This window comes from Hyla sarda, chromosome 1 (assembly GCF_029499605.1).
Source record: "Hyla sarda isolate aHylSar1 chromosome 1, aHylSar1.hap1, whole genome shotgun sequence".
Classification (NCBI taxonomy): domain Eukaryota; kingdom Metazoa; phylum Chordata; class Amphibia; order Anura; family Hylidae; genus Hyla; species Hyla sarda.
The window spans coordinates 575,654,151-575,670,182 of record NC_079189.1 but is presented as its reverse complement, the minus strand read 5'-3'; the positions used below and the strand labels follow the sequence as shown (position 1 = coordinate 575,670,182).

At 40.7% G+C, this 16,032-nt stretch overlaps 1 protein-coding gene across 4 annotated transcripts in view; it reads left to right on the top strand.

Annotated features, from left to right (window-relative positions):
* The window catches only part of LOC130294531 (O-acyltransferase like protein-like), a 57,565-nt gene extending 42,985 nt beyond the window's left edge, over positions 1 to 14,580 (top strand). For 2 of the 4 annotated variants that reach the window (XM_056544466.1, XM_056544483.1), the window contains 5 exons: positions 1,405 to 1,518; positions 4,799 to 4,925; positions 8,308 to 8,494; positions 10,927 to 11,069; positions 12,986 to 14,580. In XM_056544466.1, the coding sequence (XP_056400441.1) occupies positions 1,405 to 1,518; positions 4,799 to 4,925; positions 8,308 to 8,494; positions 10,927 to 11,069; positions 12,986 to 13,084 (670 nt within the window). In that variant the 3' untranslated portion in view covers positions 13,085 to 14,580. Of the gene's footprint in view, positions 1 to 1,404; positions 1,519 to 4,798; positions 4,926 to 8,307; positions 8,495 to 10,926; positions 11,070 to 12,985 lie in introns of those variants that run through there. The other 2 variants (XM_056544475.1, XM_056544492.1) reach the window with 2 other exon arrangements.
* Positions 14,581 to 16,032: the final 1,452 nt, after the last annotated feature.

Sequence of the window (16,032 nt, the reverse complement as noted above, 5' to 3'; positions counted from 1 at the left end):
TGATAGATAGATATAGATATCGGATAGATAGATAAATAGATAGATATGAGATAGATAGATATGGAATAGATAGATAAATAGAGATAGATATGAGATAGATAGATAGATATGGGATAGATAGAGATAGATAGATAGATAGATATGAGATAGATAGATAGATATGAAATAGATATAGATAGATAGACAGATAGATAGATAGATATGAGATAGATAGGAGATAGATAGATATGAGATAGATATGAGATAGATAGATAGATATGAGATAGATAGATAGATATGAGATAGATAGATAAATAGAGATAGATATGAGATAGATAGATATATGAGATAGATAGATATGGGATAGATAGAGATAGATAGATAGATAGATATAAAGAAGTGGCAGCACTCAGGTATCCAGGTGAAAAAATAATGTGGCTTTATTAACCAAACATCATGTGCGACGTTTCGGCTGCCTCCGCAGTCATTGACAATGGCTGTGGAGGCAGCCGAAACGTCGCACATGATGTTTGGTTAATAAAGCCACATCATTTTTTCACCTGGATACCTGAGTGCTGCCACTTCTTTATATCTACCTATTTTGGGACTTTCCATTTGGACCAAGTCTACCTTCGGTGAGCACCTACCACACTTTGAACATTGCTGCACGAATTTCTCTATTTATAAATAGATAGATAGATAGATATGGGATAGATATAGATAGATAGATAGATATGAGATAGATAGATAGATAGATAGATATGGGATAGATAGATATGAGATAGATAGATAGATAGATAGATAGATAGATAGATAGATTTGGGATAGATATAGATAGATAGATATGAGATAGATAGATAGATAGATATGAGATAGATAGATAGATAGATATGGGATAGATAGAGAGATATGGGATAGATAGATAGATAGATATGAGATAGATAGATAGATATGAGATAGATAGATATGAGATAGATAGATATGAGATAGATATGAGATAGATAGATATGAGATAGATTTGGGATAGATAGAGATAGATAGATAGATAGATAGATAGATAGATAGATATGAGATAGATAGATAGATAGATATGAGATAGATAGATAGATAGATAGATAGATTTGGGATAGATAGAGATAGATAAATATGAGATAGAAAGATAGATAGATATGAGATAGATAGATATGAGATAGATAGATGGATAGATAGAGAGATATGGGATAGATAGATAGATATGAGATAGATAGATATGAGATAGATAGATAGATTTGGGATAGATAGAGATAGATAGCTATGAGATAGATAGATAGATAGATAGATAGATAGATATCTGTAAAAGACTAGTGGTGCTCATGTACTGCTCAGGTAAAGAATTACATTGGAACCAATATAAGTAAATAACCTCTTCATTATTCTCTTGTGTAGGGCGAAACGCATCATGTTCGTAGTGGCGGCCATAGCCCTCGCTGCCTGCATCATTACCCCAACTTTGCTTTCGTACTTTTTAAAACTTTCAATCCGTTACCCAAGAGGTGAAAGGTAAAATCCATGATTTCTATTATCACTCTCATCATTGTTATAAAGGAGGCTGAGCTTTATGTGAATGTTTATCTTGGAAAACCATTGTCAGGCTTAGGTTCAAAAGTTCTGTGCTATTTCATTTTATGGTTATTCTTTAAAGGACTTAGATCTCCATATTAATCCCATACAGAGCCCAAAATCCCTCGTTTTCCATTACACAGTCGTAAAATTAAATGATGAAATTCTGGATGCCTATCCCTATGGGAAGCTTAGAAAATGATTTGTATTTGTACAGATGTAGGCTCCCTCTAGTGGTAAGTGCAGGCAGGCAGAATTCTATCATTTATATCTATACAGGGGATATGGTAAAGCTTCTAGCGCTATAAAGATAGATCTTTTTAAAGACGCATATTTTTTTTAAACCGTATCTGAGCCGACACATTGCACCTAAATGAAGTACCAGCTTTGCTTCACTGAAATATTATTTTAGGGTTTGTTCACAGGTACATAATCTGATGCAGGTTTTCAGCTGTGATTATGCAGCTGATTATGTAGGTGTAAACGTTCCCTAAAGGGGTTATCTAGAAATAGAAAAACATAGTTTATTTCCTCCACAACCTGAGGACAGGTTTATTGCTGGGTCTATTGCTGGCACCTGGCATTGGCTGCTGGAACTGGGGTCCTATGGCCTGCACCCTTGCTACTTTCAGATAGATAGATATGTGGTGAGGGTGTTGGAAAAGGGCAGATGTTATTAACTCTTAGTATTCGTGATGCCAGTGCGTGGTTATCCTCTACACCAACTGAGGTATGACCGCTGGTTCCTGGGCCAGACGCGGGGCAAATAATCACTCCGATGCAAGGTTACAGAACAATGGACTTAGTATGACTTAGGTCCAGCCTTAGGACCGAAACGCGTTACCTTGTCATGTTCTCCTTGTCTTTTTGGCTATTGGAATAAATATCCAGTTCCTTCATATTCGCGCTGGACATTTTGCTTTTACTTGTCAGAACAATGGACTTGTAGTGGACTCCATTATGCAGTCCCACGCTGACTTTAGACTTGAAAAACTTGACTATGCTGACTAGACTTCTCCCCTGTATTTAGGCTTACCAGGCTCTGACTTTCATCTGTAGGGGGTTCCACGGATACTGGTTGCGTGGTTAGGTTTGGTCTCCCTCAGGAACACCAGTACCAACAGGTAGTGCAGGTGACAATGATGACAACGGTACTCACCTTGTCCCGGTCCGTGGCGGGGATCTCCTGTAATCTTCTCTGGTATCTTCACTCCAGGCACTGGCTTGGGACATGGGCGGAGTTTAGTGACGTTACTGCTGCTGCTCTCTGCTGGGTCCCGAGTCCTGGGAACAGCAGCGATTACGTCATTAAGCTCCGCCCATGCCCCCAAGCCTTTGGATAGAGGATAAGATGTCTAGGGGCAGAGTACCCCTTTAAGGTATGAGAATAGGGTGTGGGAAAAGATTTAAAAAAAACCTCAGTGAGGTAAGAGGAGAGGACACAGGAGCTGTTACATCTTTACTGGCCAGAGCCAGACTCTACTGACTGCTTTTATCCTTACCCCAGAGGAGTAGGGAGGCAACAAGGATGAATTCCCTGATTGGCTGCAGGAGACATGTGGCTATTCACCAGATCTTACAGTTAGAAACAGTTAACCCTTGCACAGCAGTTCAATTGACATTTATGCTGATAACACTGAAAAACACAACAAAATACATTTTTATATTATAATCACTTAAGGACTCAGACCTATAATAGAGACAGACACTTGGGGGTATTCCAACCACCTGAACTTTCAAGCAGCTCTGCGACACAGATAGATAGATAGATATGAGATAGATAGATAGATAGATAGATAGATAGATATGAGATAGATAGATATGAGATATATAGATATAAGATAGATAAGATATGAGATAGATAGATAGATATGAGATAAATAGATAGATAGATAGATAGATATGAGATAGATATGAGATAGATAGATATGAGAGATAGATAGATAGATATGAGATAGATAGATATGACAGATAGATATGAGATGGACAGATAGATATGAGATGGACAGATAGATATGAGATAGATAGATAGATATGAGATAGATAGATAGATATGAGAGATAGATATGAGATAGATAGATAGATATGAGATAGATAGATATGAGATAGATAGATATGAGATAGATAGATATGTGATAGATAGATATAAGATAGATAGATATGAGATAGATAGATAGATAGATAGATATGAGATAGCTAGATATGAGAGATAGATATCAGATAGATAGATAGATATGAGATAGATAGATAGATAGATATGAGATAGATAGATATGAGATAGATAGATAGATATGAGATAGATAGATATGAGATAGATAGATATGTGATAGATAGATATAAGATAGATAGATATGAGATAGATAGATAGATAGATATGAGATAGCTAGATATGAGAGATAGATATGAGATAGATAGATGATAGATAGATATGAGATAGATAGATATGAGATAGATAGATAGATATGAGATGGATAGATAGATATGAGATAGATATGAGATAGATAGATAGATATGAGATAGATAGATATGAGATAGATACATATGAGATAGATAGATATGAGATAGATAGATAGATATGAGATAGATAGATAGATAGATATGAGATAGATAGATATGAGATAGATAGATATGAGATAGATAGATATGAGATAGATAGATATGTGATAGATAGATATAAGATAGATAGATATGAGATAGATAGATAGATAGATAGATATGAGATAGATAGAGAGATATGAGATAGATAGATATGAGAGATAGATATCAGATAGATAGATAGATAGATATGAGATAGATAGATGATAGATAGATAGATAGATAGATAGATAGATAGATATGAGATAGATAGATATGAGATAGATAGATAGATAGATATGAGATGGATAGATAGATATGAGATAGATATGAGATAGATAGATAGATATGAGATAGATAGATATGAGATAGATAGATATGAGATAGATAGATATGAGATAGATAGATATGAGATAGATACATATGAGATAGATAGATAGATAGATATGAGATAGATAGATAGATAGATAGATAGATAGATATGAGATAGATAGATATGAGATAGATAGATATGAGATAGATAGATATGAGATAGATAGATAGATATGAGATAGACAGACAGATCAAAAATGAATAGATAGATATTAGATTGATTTTACATGGAAGCTTCAGCTAATGGCATGTAAATACACTTTCGTCCTCACAGCCAATCTCGGATGAATTATTGGGTGGAATATTACACAAAACCCTATTGCCGATATGGACCTTTTTTGGTCGGAATGATTCTTGCAATTATGTTTGCCAAGAAGCAATGTCCTTACATTACAAACAGGGTAAGTTATTGATCAATTGCCTTTTCTACTGCTGGAAAAATAGAAATTTACAAGAGGAAATAAATTATTTTCTTTAGGGAATCTAAGATTTCATCTTTAAGCAGCTATGAAGTATTCTCTATAGACATTATCACCAGTACAGACCAGACATTTTATTACCAAGGGCATACGGTATATATTATTAGCACAAGATGTCATTGTTGGTTATCTCAACCATCTATAACCAGCTTAAAGGGGTACTCCGGTGGAAAACTTTTTTTTTATTTTTTTAAATCAACTGGTGGCAGAAAGTTATTTCTATTAAAAAATCTTAATCCTTCCAGTACTTATTAGCTGCTGAATACTGCAGAGGAAATTCTTTTCTTTTTGAAACACAGAGCTCTCTGCTGACATCTCTGTCCATTTTAAGAACTGTCCAGAGTAGGCGAAAATCCCCATGGCAAACATATGCTGCTCTGGACAGTTCCTAAAATGGACAGAGATGTCAGCAGAGAGCACTGTGCTCGTGATTCAGCAGTGAGCTCTGTGTTCCAAAAAGAAAACCATTTCCTCTATAGTATTCAGCAGCTAATAAGTACTGGAAGGATTAAGATTTTTTAATAGAAATAATTTACAAATCTGTTTAACTTTCTGGCACCAGTTTAGGGCTTATCCACCATAAGGTGAATTTAGAACTTAACTACCAGACAGTAATGGACATGTTTCGGTAGGATCCGTGCTTGTCTAGGGATTTGTGAGTCCACCAGAACACAGCTGCTTTCTTCTTGTTAAATGGCTGTTTCCTGTTGAAGTTCCCTCCGTCCAACTGCAAGTCCCAGGATCCCTTGTTTGCAAGTGTGAGGTCACTTTTCTCCCTCAGTCACTCCATCGATTGAAGCACACCTGAGCTGCCTTGCCTTGTATGCTGTGCTCTAAACCTTAAATGGGTTATCCAGGAAAAAACTTTTTTTTATATATATATCAACTGGCTCCAGAAAGTTAAACAGATTTATAAAATACTTCTATTAAAAAATTGTAATCCTTTCAATATTTATGAGCTGATGAAGTTGAGTTGTTCTTTTCTGTCTAAGTGCTCTCTGATGACACGTGTCTCGGGAACTGTCCAGTTTAGAAGCAAATTCCCATAGCAAACCTCTACTACTCTGTGCAATTCCCGAGACAAGCAGAGATGTCAGCAGAGAGCACTGTTGCCAGATTGAAAAGAACAACTCAACTTCAGCAGCTGATAATTATTGAAAGGATTAAGATTTTTTAATAGAAGTAATTTACAAATCTTTTTAACTTTCTGTAGCCAGTTGATATAAAAAAAAGTTTTTTCCTGGAATAAGCCTTTAATTCCCTGTAGCTCTGTGAGAAAAATTTCCCCTCCAGAGGTCGATCCACCCAAACAGGCTCGCTTTCAACACCTGACTCTTGATGTAATGTCTCAGGCAGCACTGCAATCTGGGAAAAGCAGTAAACAGTCATTTTTTATGCTGCTAAAAATGAACATCGGGGCAAAGATAACATAACAATTGTGAGACCAGCCATGAAACACAGGTACAGACAGTATATTAGGAACTATACTTACTTTACAGCCCTTATAGCACAGTCAAATAAAATAAATCCTAAAATACCCCTTTAATACATAAAAGGAGTAAAAGTGACCCACTGTGGACTATGAGATCCCTCCACCGCCACTAATAAGATATTTCCATTCACTGGCAGCAAATATCTTGAAAATGGTGAAAAATATAAATGGTACAATATATACCGTATTTATCGGGGTATACCACGCACCAGCCTATAACACGCACCCTAATTTTACCAAGGATATTTGGGTAAAAAAAGTTTTTTACCCAAATATCCATGGTAAAATGAGGGTGCGTGTGTGCGCGTGTATACCCCGATACACCCCCAGGAAAGGCAGGGGGAGAGAGGCTGTCGCTGCCCGCTTCTCTCCCCCTGCCTTTCCGCTGCCCCGTTGCCTCCCCCCATCCCCGGTGGCATAATTACCTGGGTCGGGTCCGCGCTGCTGCAGGCCTCCGGCGTGCGTCCCCTGCGTCGTTGCTATGCACGGCGCGGCGCACTGACGTCATGCGCCGCGCCGTTCAGCGCATAGCAACGACGCCGGGGACGCACGCCGGAGGCCTGCAGAAGCACGGACCCGACTCAGGTAATTATGCCACCGGGGATGGGGGGAAGCAACGGGGCAGCGGCGCCGGCAATGGGTGCCGCTGCCCCTTCTCTCCCCCTGGCTGTCGGCGCCGCTTCTCTCCCCCTGGCTATCGGCACCGGCACCGATAGTCAGGGGGACAGAACGGGCAGCGGCGCCGATAGCCAGGGGGTGAAAAGGGCCGGCAGCAGGGCTCTAGACCCCAGGAAAGGCAGGGGGAGAGAAGCGGGCAGCGACGGCCTCTCTCCCCCTGCCTTTCCTGGGGGTGTATCGGCGTATAACATGCACATAGACTTTAGGCTAAAAATTTTAGCCTAAAAAGTGCGTGTTATACGCCGATAAATACGGTACTTATAACAGAAGAAAGCCCTATTAGATTCTTCAGACATACAATGATATGACCTCTATGTCCACTGATGACAGAGGACTTGGGGTCTCTTCACATGGCAGAATTTCTGCACATCCGCAGCAATTCCGCTTCCACATTCATTTGGGTGGTTTCTGGCTTTTGCAGATTTTGTGCGCAATTGGTGTGGAATCTGCATGCGGAATTCAGAAGTGTGAATGGGAGTGCGGAATCCCATAGAAGTCTATTGGGCTTTAATTTGAGGCAGAAATTCTGCCGTGTGAATAAACTCTTTATCATGTTCTTAACATCTACATGACCAAATAGCTTGGTTATGGCCCCTAGAGGCATTTGCCCTGGTGGGCCTACAGTTCTTAAAGGAGTACTCCGGTGGAAAACTTTTTTTTTAATCAACTGGTGCCAAAAAGTTAAACAGATTTGTAAATTACTTTTAATAAAAAATCTTATTCCTTCCAGTACTTATTAGCGGCTGTATACTACAGAGGCAATTCTTTTCTTTTTGGATTTCTTTCCTGTATGTCCACAGTGCTCTCTGCTGACATCTCTGTCCATGTCAGGAACTGTCCAGAGCAGGAAAAATCCCCATAGCAAACATATGCTGCTCTGGACAGTTCATGACATGGACAGAGTTGTCAGCAGAGAGCACTGTGGCCAGACAGAAAATTATTTCCTCTGTAGTATTCAGCAGCTAATAAGTACTGAAAGGATTAAGATTTCTTAATAGAAGTAATTTACAAATCTATTTAACTTTTTGGCACCAGTTGATAAAAAAAAAAAATGTTTTCCACCAGAGTTACCATTTAAGTCCGATTTAGGTTTCTTGCCTAATAATTAATTCTATATGCCTTTTTCTTCCATAGGCACAGGCTGTCTTGGGATGGGTGTGTGCCCTGGTCATCATGGTCGTAGTCATTACACTTGCCTTTGTTTTGGATGACACTCCTAGTTCTTACTCCATCATGGCCGCACTTTACCAAGGACTTCATCGCACTTTATGGGCTGTGGCTCTTGGTTTGATCTTTGTTCTATGCTGTGAAGGATATGGAGGTAAAAAAAAATGGTGGGGTTGGGCCCAACGTGTCTAAGGTGTATGGTCAGCTGTAGATTAGATTGGCTAAAAACTGCATGGTATTGCTATGTGTTAGCTTCACTTGTTCAATGGCTTGTATACTCAAATAGCTAATCAGCCAATCGCATGGCAGCAACTCCACATTTCGGCATGTAGATGTGGTCAAGACAACTTGATGAAGTTCATACCAAGCATCAGAATGTGGAAGGGGATGTAAGTGTCTTTGAACGTGACATGGTTATTGGTGCCAGACAGGCTGATCTGAATATTTCAGAACCTGCTGATCTACTGAGATTTTCATGCACAACAATCTCTTGGGTTTACAAAGAATTGTCAAAAAAGAGTAAATATCCAATGAGTGGCAGTTGTGTGGAGGAAAATACCATGTTGGTGTCAAAGGTCAGAGGAGAATGGGAAGACTTGTTTAAATAACCAATGGTTACCACCAAGGTATACAGAATACCATCTCTGAATGCAGAACACGTCCAACCTTGAATCAGATGGGCTACAGCACCAAAAGACCACAACGGGGGCCTGTCAGCTGAGGCTACAATTCACACAGGCACCAACATTGGACAATGGAAGACTGGAAGAACGTTGTCTGGTCTGATGAGTCTTGATTCCAGCTGTGACATTCAGATGGAAGGGTCAGAATTTGGTGTAAACAACATGAAAGTATGGATCCATTCTGCCTTGTATCAGCGGTTCAGGCTGATGGTGTAATGGCGTGGGGGACATTTTCTTGGCACACTTTGGCCCCTTATAGGGCTGGACGGTTTACCAGTTCATACCGAATACCGAAATTTTTTCCCTGCACGATATGAATTTTTCCCATACCGCAATACCGGTTGGGCCCCTCCCCCCTCGAATGAATTATCAGCTGCAGATGAGTTGCGGCGGCGCTTTAAATGAAGGAGTTTGCGGCCGCCGGCGCTTTATATGAATGAAATGCGGGCCGCCGGCGCTTTATATGAATGGGTTTGGAGCTGTAATACATATTGCATTGGGGGATGGGAGTTTCCAATTCCTTATAAGAGTCTAGATAGCTGTTGATAACTTGCAAAAATACCGTGATATGCATTTTTGGTCATACCGCCCAGCTCTAGCCCCTTAGTACCAATTGATCATGGTATAAACACCACAGCCTACCTGAGCATTGTTACTGACCATGTCCATCCCTTTATGACCAGAGTGGACCCATCTTCTGATGATACTTCCAGCAGGGTAATGCCCCATGTCACATGACATCATCTCATACAGGACAAGGAGGTCACTGGACTCCAATGGCCTCCACAGTCACCAGATCTCATTCTATAGATCACCGCTGGGATGTGGTGGAACCGGAGATTCTCATCATGAATGTACAGCTGACAAATCTGCAGCAACTGTGTGATGTCATCATGTCCATATGGAGGAACTGTGTGATGTCATCATGTCCATATGGAGGAACTGTGTGATGTCATCATGTCTATATGGGGGAACTGTGTGATGTCATCATGTCCATATGGAGGAACTGTGTGATGTCATCATGTCCATATGGGGGAACTGTGTGATGTCATCATGTCCGTATAGAGGAACTGTGTGATGTCATCATGTCCATATGGGGGAACTGTGTGATGTCATCATGTCCATATGGAGGAACTGTGTGATGTCATCATGTCCATATGGGGGAACTGTGTGATGTCATCATGTCCGTATAGAGGTACTGTGTGATGTCATCATGTCCATATGGGGGAACTGTGTGATGTCATCATGTCCATATGGGGGAACTGTGTGATGTCATCATGTCTATATAGAGGAACTGTGTGATGTCATCATGTCCATATGGGGGAACTGTGTGATGTCATCATGTCCATATGGAGGAACTGTGTGATGTCATCATGTCCATATGGAGGAACTGTGTGATGTCATCATGTCCGTATAGAGCAAAATCTCTGAGGAATGTATCCAGCACCTTGTAGAAACATAGAAGCGTAGAATGTGTCAGCAGATAAGAGCCATTTGACCTATCTAGTCTGCACAATATTCTGAATACTATGAAATATTGAACATATGCCATGAAGAATGAAGGTAAAATGGCGTCCATCTTTGTACTAGCATTGTGTACCTAATAAAGTGGCCAGATAGTGTATATTATATAACACTGTTCTTTTGGTCCTTGTAGATCACGGTTATAGAATTATATGAGCATTATATGGGGTCATTTACGTACTATATGGTGCTGTTATTTTGCCAATAAGATCATCTCATTTCCCACCTTCAGGAAGACTTATACATATGTCCAGTGACCTAAAATGAATAGAATTATTAATATTGCCCATTTTTTATCATGCAATATAATTTTTACTTACCACGTGCTGCATAATGTCCAGACTATATATGGAAGTGTGACATCACTTTCTCTCTCAAGGTTTCTTAAATACAATGCTGTCTTGTGGTGCATGGAGCTTCCTATCTAAGACAAGCTATGCCGGTTATCTGGCGCATCCCTTCATCATAATCACGTACTGTGGCCTGCAGGAGACGCTCTTTCACTATCAGGATATTAACATGGTGAGTGCTTATTATCGATGGGACTATAGGGAGGACAAATGTATGAGTGACACCTGGGCCCTGATGGATCCAAAGGTCCCTCTGTCACGAGGTGTATTATAAATGGCACTTGGACAGAGGGGGCATTGGGGCATGGAAGTTCCCAATTCCGGATAAGAGTTTAGATAGCTGTTGGCCACATTTTTATTGAGCTGAAAGCAGTTTTTTTTCTGACTCCCCTATACACATGCATGGAGTATGCAGCTGTCAAACACCTCCTCTGGCAGCGGCTTACCTCTCCAATAAAAGGATGGAGCACGTTACACCCTAAACTATTCTCCTTGTTTTAAAAGGAGGTCAGGACACCCTAAAGGTATGTTCACACTACGGATATGTCGCTGAATCTCCACTCATGAAATTCAGCGAGCAGAGATTCAGACTGGCAGCCGGCGGCGGTGGTGGTAGGACTGCGCGGCACTGCGCCGTCACCATTGGTGCAGAGCAAGCAGACTTCCGCGCAAAGAATGAACATGTTCTTTCTTTGCGTGGAACAATTTCAGCGGCGGAATTGTCCGCTGCTGAAATTCCACAGTGTGAACGGGTCTCGCGGAAGACCTATTACACTGATGCTAACGTTCACTGTGCGGAAGTGTGAACATACCCTAATCCACATCACATGGTAACAGGATTTAGTTGCTATTGAAGGGGTACTCTGGTGAAAAACAATTTTTTTTAAAATTAACTGGTGCCAGAAGGTTAAACAGATTTGTAAATTACTTCTATAAAAAAATCGTAATCCTTCCAGTACTTCTTGGCTGCTGTATACTACAGAGGAAGTTCTTTTCTTTTTAAATGTCCTTTCTGTCTGACCACAGTGCTCTTTGCTGACACCTCTGTCCATGTCAGGAACTGTTCAGAGCAGGATAGGTTTGCTATGGGAATTTGCTCCTGCTCTTGACAAGTTCCTGAGACAGACAGAGGTGTCAGCAGAGAGCACTGTAGTCAGACAGAAAATAAATGTAAAAAGAAAAGAACTTCCTGTGGAGCATACAACAGCTGCTAAGTACTAGAAGGATTAAGATTTTTAAATTTGTTGAATGTTCTGGCACCAGTTGATAAAGAAAAAAAATATGTTTTTCTCCGGAGTACCCCTTTATTGTATGGTCACCATTAAATTGGATTCACAAGTTCAATTCCAATGCAGCTTCTAAAGGTGCCAGGAAAAAAAGGATTGGTCAGACCTGGTTGGACTGCCTATTCTGTACGAGGGCCTCCTGACTCTCCCAAAACAGACTGATATTTAGCTTTATAAAAAAAAAAAAAAAAAAAAAAAAAAAGAGTATATAGAAGTTGTAATTCACTAACCTAAATTCCTGCTCATTCTGGGCTTAGGAGTCCAGTGGCCGGTCCTAACTAGCGGCGACAGTTTTTTTTTTCTCCATGTACACTGTACACTGAAAGACTCTCAATCACAGAGTAGGACCACCCACTAAACTTCTAAGCCCAGAATAAGGAAGTCTTTAAAGGGGTACTCCGCTGCTCAGCCTTTGGAACAAACTCTTCTGAACGCTGTAGCCAGGAGCTCGGGACGTCATATCCCCGCCCCCTCAATGCAAGTCTATGGGAGGGGGCGTGATGGCTGGCACGCCCCCTCCCATAGACTTGCATTGAGGGGGCTGGGCGTGGTGTCAGGAGGGGGCAGGGCTATGACGTCACTCCCGGCTCCAGCGTTCGGAACAGTTTGTTCCAAACGCTGACCAGCGGAGTACCCCTTTAAATAAATAGCTTGTTTCTTCCACTGAAACCTTTTGCACACGTCGTCTACATACATCAATATGCTGAGCTCCTCCTGCAGCACAGAGAGCATGTTCAATGTGACAGGTTCCTTTTTAAGTCTGAAACTAACCCACAAATCTATCATGTTTTCTTCCCTTCAGTTGTACCTCTTCATTGGACACTCCGTGTTGACGTTCATCGTTGGTCTACTTTTAACAGTTTTGGTTGAAAGGCCATTCCAAAGGTTGATGCGCCTTTAGCTCAATGGAAAAACGTTCACACTACAACACAGAGAAGCATTGTAATGGACTACAGTAGACATTATAAATTTTAGGAATACAACTTAAAATAAGGAAACAATACATTTGACAGGCACAACCAACAACCTCTACCCAAGTATCGGCTACTCTACTAATGTATCACTATTGATGAGATCTTATGAGGAACCTCAGGTATCAGGTCAACAATATGCAACTGGTTCCAAAAGAAAAACAAGACTATGTTATGAACCCAGCGGACCTTAAACTTTTCTTGTTTGCCTAGAATCTTCTTCAACACTGATAGAACTTCTGACTGAAAACTATTCATGACTTTTGGGACTCTTGGATTCACTCAAGATCAGCAGCAATGTGGCTCAGCATCTATTACTGGGGGGAAGAGCAACATCTACATGGAGTTTCTACTGTGTTTCGATGGGTTTCCTTCAGGTCCTTGCACCCTCCAAGACAACAGACTAATTGGTTAAAGGAGAATTCCATTATCTATGATAGTACCGGAGATACCCGAGTATAACACTCGAAATCTCCAGTGCTACCATAGACAGTACATGGAGTGCTGGAATGGAATAAGTAAAAAAAAAACATGGAATGGTGGTGGGCCTTGGTTGGGAACCACTGGTTTACAGTATCCAGATGATCCTCAGCCAAAAGATAGCTAAGGTTTGACCCAATAGCCTTGTATAAATATATGTGGGATCAATACTGAGATCTCAGACATGACCAGGACAGGAGGCTAAAGGAACGTTTCTACTCCAACCTAGAAAGAAATTCTTACACATATGTGTATGGCCAGATTTAAATACAATTTTTAGAAGTTGCCCAAAATTGCTACGCGAGTCATATACAGCACTATTTTTTGGGCAAGAGATACTTTTTACTGTATCTGCTTCTTTAGGATGCATACACAGTTAAAAAAGATGAACAGACCATAGAGCCCAATCATTGTTGAATCTTCACAGCTAAGAACTTCAGTGTCGTGACGCAGGCTGCGTGTCATTGTATCGCACCGCCCGCACCAGGCCTTGTCCTGAAGAGGACTCAGTGGCTTGGTGTGAGAACAGTAGGCAGTGGTGTTTTTTTTCTAGTTATATTTCTCACTTATTTAGTCAGAAAATTCGAAAGTTTGATGAAGCAAAGGAGTTCTTATTGTTGTTTGGAGGGTACAAAATGGGTCTAACTGCAGGGGGTATAAGGAAGAAAAGTCAAGCGTTCTCGGTAAAAACATCTTAGAAACAGGGAGGTATATACAGCTCAAACAAGGCAGGAGAAAGCATGGCACATTTTGGAGAGGGTTATACCTTAGTCATAAGCATTGATGCTTATGACTAAGGGGTAGCACCCCTGAAACATGCCAAGATTTCTCAGGGAACACTGGACTTTGCTTCCTTCCTCTGTATTGGCTCTGTACCTGTGTATTATTCAGGCGCTTCCAGTGAGATCTCCAAGTGGCAATCTTTGTTAACTACAAGGGGTTGGGGAACAAAAGGGAGGTATTTACTGTTTGGGGAACAAATGGGGGAATGACTTCCTATTTGATGTTTCTGATTTGCCAAGATGACTCAGTAGTGGTTTAAAGGGTACTCCGGTGGAAAACTATTTTTTTTTTTTTAAATCAACTGATGCCAGAAAGTTAAACAGATTTGTACATTACTTATATTTAAAAATCTTAATCCTTCAAATACTTATCAGCTGCTATATGTGTTGTAGAGAATGTGATACAGGGCAGATGGAATTACCTTAGGGGCAGATGGCATTAACCTCTTGTATTCATGACGCCAGGGCGTGGTTTATCCTCAATACCACCCGAAGGTATACCGCTGGATCCTGGGCTAGGCACAGGGGTCAATAATGACTCCGACGCCAAGTTACGGACAATGGTAGCTTTACTGAGTGACAGATAGTACAGTCTATACAGAGAAGCCAAGGCACACAGAGGTGACCAGTGACTTCAGAGACCTATGGGCTTGCTGGGACTTGCAGTGGTTTTGGACAATTTAATGCAGGCCACGTTGACTTGACAATAGATGACAGTGACTGACTTGACTTGATTGGAGACAGACTAAGCTGTGACTTTAGCTTACCTGTAGACTTGTAGCTTGTGGCTGCAGGACTTGACTTGAGGATCCTATGACTCCAGACAAATTCTTAGGCTCAACTGCACCTCAGCAAAGACTCAGGAACTAAGAGAGTGAAGAGACTCCTCCCAGGGCTTTTATGGTGGAGACTCTGGTTAGGTCCCATTGGTCACCCTTAAGTCACCTGATCACGGATACCTCCTGGGTAACAATCACATGACAACTCACATGACAACTGATGATCACATGTTAACCTTTCTTAAAGATACAACATTCTTATATACATAACATAGGGGATAATATACAATCACAGTAGAACAGGCCCGGGGGGGCCCAGGGCACACTGCAGGGAGGCTGCCTGACAGGTCAGCAAGGGTATGGGGTAAAAAAACTCCTGCACTGGGCCACCACATATGCGCCACAGGAAGTTCTTTTGTTTTTGAATTTCCTTTCTGTCTGACCACAGTGCTCTCTGCTGACACCTCTGTTCATGTCAGGAACTGTCCAGATGAAGAGAGGTTTGCTATGGGGATTTGCTCCTGCTCTGGATAGTTCCCGATATGGACAGGGGTGTCAGCAGAGAGCACTGTGGTCAGACAGAAAAGAAATTAAAAAAGAAAAGAACTTCTTGTGGAGCATATAACAGCTGATAAGTACTGGAAGGATTAAGATTTTTAAATAGAAGTAATGTACAAATCAGTTTAACTTTCTGGAACCAGTTGATAAAAAAAAATAAAAAAAAATAAAAAGTTTTCCAGTGGAGTACCCCTTTAAGTCCAAATGACTGACTCTTTAGTAGGTGCAAAAGAATGGGGATGTGCAATGATACCAGACACAGTACATAGACCCGTGCGT